A 6,184-nucleotide genomic window follows, 5' to 3' on the forward strand; every position below is an offset into this window, starting at 1 on the left:
GGGGGCACTGCCAGCGGTTGGGAAAGCTCAGCTTGGGGGGTTCGCACCTTGCCCTGGCTCCGAATACCCAGATGAGGTATTTTTAGCCTCTCCATGATTCAGGAGCACAGACCTTTGCTGGCAAAGCCCCAGCCCGGCCATGCCCCCCACCTCATTGCATTACTGTCTGGTTTTCTGAGAAACACCTGGTGTTGTCGGCAAGGATCCCTGCTGGAAACATCCCTCCCACGTGTGGAGTGGGAGTGGTGCCCACCAGCATTGGGTTCCCTGGTCCGGCATGGCCTGTCCCGACGGCTGTCACGATCTTGGCATGATGTATGTCCCAAAAAAGGCACTGGGGGACAGCCAAGGTACTCGGCTGCTTTCCTCCTCCCCTCCAGCCCTGGGAATAAGCACCCCCTTGTGCAACTGGGACAGATGATCAGGGGCTTATCCACAGCCCCCGGCCATCTCCACCACTTGGCGTTTGCCAGCACTGAATGGCTCCCTTGTGCCGTGCTGCAGCGCAGTGGAGGTCCCCCAGAGGGGCTGATCACAGGATTCCCTTTGGAGGCATCGTTAACCCGGGGGGGGCTGTGGTTTGTGCCCTTCTTTGACGTCACCCAAAAGCCCCAGCGCTGGCGGCCGCAGATCCAGGCACGCATCTCCCCACATGAGGATGCAAACGAATTCCCAGTGAGGCTGGTTAATCCTCTTCCGAGGAAGATTACTCAGCGCAGCTGGGGATGCCAAATAAAAATCAGATTTGAATACAGGTTGCACAAGAACGGAGCTCTCACAGGCAAACATGGGGACAAGTTATCTGGCCCACCGTGGAGCACGTGTACCGATGCAGCTGTGGCACAGAGCAGCTCAGCAAACACAAAACAAACCAAAAAATAAGGGAAAAATAAAAATCACACTCCAGTGGCAATGTTTTTGAACAGCGTGGTCTGCGGGAGCCATAACTAACCCGGACCCAAGCCCTGCTTTGCACACACCAGGATTTGCTGTGCTCAGCGGAAATGTGGAGTGCAGAAACGTTCTTAAAACCCAAATCCTGGAGAAAATGGTGCAGAGCATCACTCAGCACTCAGTACCTGGGCAGGGGGCTCCAATCCTGCCCCCATCACCCTGTGATTACTTTGGCACTGGCCACGCTAGCAAGACTCTAAATGCTGCTGGGGAGCAGCACTGGCCAAGCGACCCAGTTAATCCCAGTGCGGAACGGGACTGGGCGCAGAGTGGAGCTGGGCGCCTGCGGGGCGATGAGGAGAGGGGAGGGAGCGCTCCTGCTCCACCATCCCCATGGCCACGTGAGCCGTGCAGCTCCAGGCAATGGGAAAGCGTGGGCAGAGCCGGCTTCAGGAGAAAGAGTGCAAGAGGAAAATATCCAAGCAACGTCTGCGTTTCAATGAATTTATTTTCAACAAAAAAAATTCCCCAACGAAAAGCCGTACAAAAAAAGAACAATCAGAGACAAAGAGTGGTCGTTACAAAAGTGTTCACAGGTAGAAAAAAAAATAATCAACTGAGCAATCCCCAGCGCGGAGGCTAAGGCACGCCTGGCTTGGGTTGTGCGTGGGCAGGATTGTCTCAGCGAGGGAATGCAAAGGTCCTCAGTGCTCAAATCCTGCTCAGGTCCCAGCAGAGCGAGCAGGGTCAGACCCTGGTGAGCACAAGATTGCTGCTGGGTCCTCACCACACCGGGGCCACTGACCCCTCGATGGGCGCAGGATTGAGCCCGTCCGAGCAGGACTCCTGGTCCTGAAGGACTCATTACAACTCCACATCTCCCATCAGCATTTTTGGCTGCCACCAGCCTCAGCCTGGGCTTCCTTCTCTTTTCCTTGGCTACCAGGGAGATGCCACAGCTCCAGCACCCCCATGGTGGTACCCCAGTTCGGGGGTTGGTTTTGAGCCCCAGAATGGTGGGGGCATCGACACATGGTGCAATTTTGGTGCTGCCATGCAGGAATCACTTGGTAAATGGCACCAACACGCTGCTGCAGATCCTAAATTCATACCCCAAGTCCTCTGCCCTGCTGACAGCCCATGAAAGCCTTTATGATTTTGGCAAACTACCTCAAACCATTACCCCTGCAGGCATCACCAGGCTTGGGGCAAAGATAAGCAGCAGCAGACAAAGTCTCTGCTTCATCTGGCCATAAAAGCAGATTCCCTGTTATTTCCTTAGGCAATTGCAACCCTGGTGAGTTACTGTGGGAGAAAGGCTGCACCGGCATCATCACGGGGCTCAAACCCCAGGAAGATTAAAAACATACTCCAATAATCCTGAAAAATGCCTCCAAGCTCCTGTTTTCCATGACAGGAGTTGCCAGAGCACGGCCACTGCAGGCAAGGGGGGAGCAAATATTCCTCTCCTTTGAGCCCCAAAATCCTGGGGCAGTGATTAACCCTCCATGTCCTGCCCAGCCGCTCTGCACTGCGGGCTCTTGCGTGTTCTCCTACCATGCACGAGTCCCCGTGGGACAGACACGACAAGAGCGGTCGAGGGCGGTGAACGGAGCCAGGGTCTCGGCACCACGTTCCCATTTCCAGACCGAAGTGCTGCAAGGGTGTGAGCTTTCATCCCAAGGGATTGTCACGCTGTGATCAACTGCATCTGATGCGCTTTTCGCTCAACAGGTCATGCAGCGTGGGCGGATGCTGGCCAAAGGGGGGTTTGGATCAATCTGCAAAAGCCAAATTTAGAGTAAAAAACCACAGCAGTGGGTGCATCCCGGCCATCTCCACCAGCACTCCCAGCCCAGGGGGATTTGTTACCTCTGAATACAGTGGAGGTGGCCGGAAGCGAAACTCCTGGATGTATGCGAAGAAGGGACCTTCCAGGACGCCGTCAAGTTCACTGCGGCACGGTGGAGCCAGGCTCTGCTCAGCCTCGGGGCTGGACACGACTGCCGAGTACTCAGGAGGAGCTGAGGAGAGACAAAAAGCCATCAGGGAATAGGAAACACTCTCCATTAATGGGAGACAGGCAGGTAAAAGGGCTTTAAATCCACCATTTCCCAAACCCTCCCAAGTTCCCTGGGGAAGGAGGTGCAGCACCACAACCAAAAAATGAAGCAGAAATGGTCCTAAAGCAAAAGACAAGAGTGGGAACTTGCTCTGACCCAAGGGGAGATGCTCACCCTCTGGCTGCTCCGGGATGGTGCTCAGCCAGTCCAGGTTGACACTGTACTGGCTGCTGACGCTGGAGGTGCGGCTCCCAAAGGGGTGCAGTGGGATGGTTCCGATGACCAGCGGCAGCTCAAGGAGCAGCTTGGACGTCCCAGGAATATCCACGCAAACCTGTAGACGGGAGACAGCAGAGAAGCTCAGCTGCTGGCGTTTTCCCAGTTTGGAGGGGCAGATAACTGCCCAGAGCACTGGTTTGAACTGGCCAGGAGGGAATTCCTGCAGCGGGATGCAGAGGGAGATGTGAATGCTCCTCCATGAGCCCACACAAGAGCATGCAATGGGGAGAACCCAAGACCTCCTACAAATCACCAGCCCTAAAATCTCTGCATCAACTCAAAGCAGGCCCAAATGAGCCCAGGTGAGAAGGGGAACTTTCAATGTCCCCCATGATGCTCCCTCACCTTCAGGGAATATTCCACCTGGAGGATGCGGCACTGGAGGATGGAGGGACCCACCGGGGGGATCTTCAGCGCCCGCCCGTGCCACACTTCCCGCTTCCCTGCTGCGATGGAGTCGCCAACAATGCTGGTCACCACTGACTTCTTCTGCTTCTTGGTGCCCCGGGCGATGAAGGTCTGAGTCTGGATGATGGCTGCCTTGGGCACCACTGCACGGCTTGTGCAGTTGTCGATCTCGGCAAAGATAGGGATGACCTCACCTACCAAAACAGACGCAGGCGTTGGAGGAGGGGAGATGGAGCCCAGTGCTGCTACCTCAAGGAATTCCTGCATAGGATCTCCAAGGGTTGGTCATGCAATTCGGCACTACGGGAGCAAGGTTTAATCCCATGTCTCGAGGAGGATGCATACTCCCAAAGTTCTCTGACCCATTTTGAGCCAGAAGTCAAGAGCCCAGCTCACAGCGACCCCCAAATCCCATCCTGCTGAGGGCCACCCCAGGGCCTGCAGAGGTTCAAGGGCACCAGTGTGTCATCTCACCTGGGGTGTAGCCTTTTCGGTCAATCTTGGCAGTCACAGAAACCTGGCCACGATTGCAGTACCAAGCACGAGCTAGTTTCTCCTTAGCACCTGCCTGGGGAGCCTGGAGAAAGGGAAATATTTCGCCAATTTGGTAAGGAAGGATGAAACTCAAAGCAAGCACCTCCCTGGAACCAAGAACCTGCTCGGGAACATCGGCCACTTCTTGGGTATGTGATGCAAGAAGCTGTCGCAATGCATTTAAGTTTCCAAAAACTATGAGATGCAGATGACCTCTGCCCACTCCAGGTAATGCTGGAGGGCACAAATTACAGGGGGGGTAAATATTATCTTTGGGAATCAGCCCTGCATTGTAGTACCAGAGGCAGACACCATCCCCATGGGCTTCCCGGGGAAGTTTTGGATGCCGCTGCCCTGAGGGGGAGCAGGAGGAGCTCACCAGCAGCGCAGGCGTGTTGATATCGATGGGCTCGATCACAGTGAACTCCTTCTTTGCCTTCTTCACCGTCGACCAGGGCCTGTGCAGTTTGGCTTTCACCCAGTAGCGCACGCTGCCGTGCTTTCCCTCGAAGGAGGTAGCCAGGGTCCTGCATAGGAGCAACAAGCAATTTAGGAGGCTTTTGCTCAAAAAAATCTCATTTTTGAGGTACCCTGTCCCCCTCCCAGGACCTGTGTCATGCACCAAGCAGCTCCTCTACCCCTTTGCACTTTACTTGCATTAAATGCAACAAAAAAACCCTTCAACTTACTCGGGGAGCTGGAAGGTAAAGGGGAACTCATGCCTTCCTGCCTGCAGGACGGTGACCTCACCATTGTCTGTGGGCAAAACAGATGTAAGACAATTATCTTTCTCCTGCAGAACTTCCTCCCCAGGTGATTCGGTGGTGGAGACTTAGAGTATGCAGCAAAAAAGAGCAGCGTGATGGCACAGTAATGGTTCTGCTGGGGTGAAACGGCAGCAGCGGTCACAGGGCTGCAACATGAGATTTGGGCATGTCCCATGGGCGCCTGGCGCTGCCGCCTCTCCACGTGTCCCCAGGCATGCACGACCCAGGGACACCTCCCCCGAGAGCTTCTCTGGGCGGGCTCTGCTTCATCCTGCAGACCCCGTGCCTGGAGACACGTGGCCAAGCCAGACACAGCTTTGGGATGGTGCTCAGCCAAGCCCCCTGTGCCCCCCGGAGTTTGCAACCCCATCCTAGAGTTGGAAAGGACCCCTGGGGTCACCAAATCCAACCCACCCTGCTCCAAGCAACCTCCTGAACCTCTCCGCAAGAGTCTTCCTTGCCAGGGAGCACCCACAGCAAAGGGGGAGCCTTGTTGGGGGGCAGCCCCGCAGCAGGGTACCCTGCATGGCAGCAGGGTCTGGCTGCGCACCACAGGACCCCAGGGTGCACTAAGCAATTGAGGTGTCTGCGGGGGTCTATACACCCAGACCCCAGAGGTCCCAGACCCTAAGGCACCCACATTTCAGCTGGTTCGGGTGTCGTGCACCCAGGGTATCCCCAAGACACCCAGATTTCAGCTGGTAGGGGATTTGTTCACCTAGCACCCAGGTTGAACTGCAACCAACAGCTGGGGTGCCCCATGCACCCAGATTTCAGCTAGTTGGGTTTCCTGGAGCACCAAGTAGCCAGGGCGTCCTGCATCCAAGAGCTGGGGTGACTCAGGCTGCCCCACGATACCCAGATTTTGGGGTGCCTGTAGCACCCAGCAGCTGAGATGTCCTGCACCCAACAGCTGGGGTGTCCCAGCCACCCAGATTTCAGCTGGGCTGGGTGTCTGGAGCACCCAACAGCCAGGTACCCCAGGGCACACAAATTTCAGCTGTTTGGGGTGTCTGGAGCATCCAGCACCTAGGGTGTCCCAGGCTGCCCCATGGCACCCAGATTTGGGGTGTCCCAGGCTGCCCGATACACCCATTATTTCAGCCTCTGGGGTCTCCGCTGCACCCACATCCCCGCTCTCGGAGCTGACCGGACCACCCTGGGGGTGCCGTCCCCGGGGGGTGCCGCCCTCTGGAGAGGGTGGGGTGGGGGGTGTCGTACCTGGGGGTGCCAGCAGCG

At 56.4% G+C, this 6,184-nt stretch overlaps 1 protein-coding gene across 1 annotated transcript; it reads right to left on the bottom strand.

Moving 5' to 3' along the window:
- Positions 1-2,621: 2,621 nt before the first annotated feature.
- ARRDC2 (arrestin domain containing 2) lies at positions 2,622-5,009 on the bottom strand (the record flags this gene model as incomplete). Its single annotated transcript, XM_010195012.1, has 7 exons — positions 2,622-2,675; positions 2,767-2,918; positions 3,132-3,291; positions 3,582-3,838; positions 4,119-4,221; positions 4,558-4,705; positions 4,868-5,009. Coding segments are annotated over 7 exons (1,016 nt in total), but the record flags the coding sequence as incomplete, so codon positions are not given.
- Positions 5,010-6,184: the final 1,175 nt, after the last annotated feature.

Source organism: Mesitornis unicolor, unplaced genomic scaffold, assembly GCF_000695765.1.
Source record: "Mesitornis unicolor isolate BGI_N332 unplaced genomic scaffold, ASM69576v1 scaffold44501, whole genome shotgun sequence".
NCBI classification, from domain to species: domain Eukaryota; kingdom Metazoa; phylum Chordata; class Aves; order Mesitornithiformes; family Mesitornithidae; genus Mesitornis; species Mesitornis unicolor.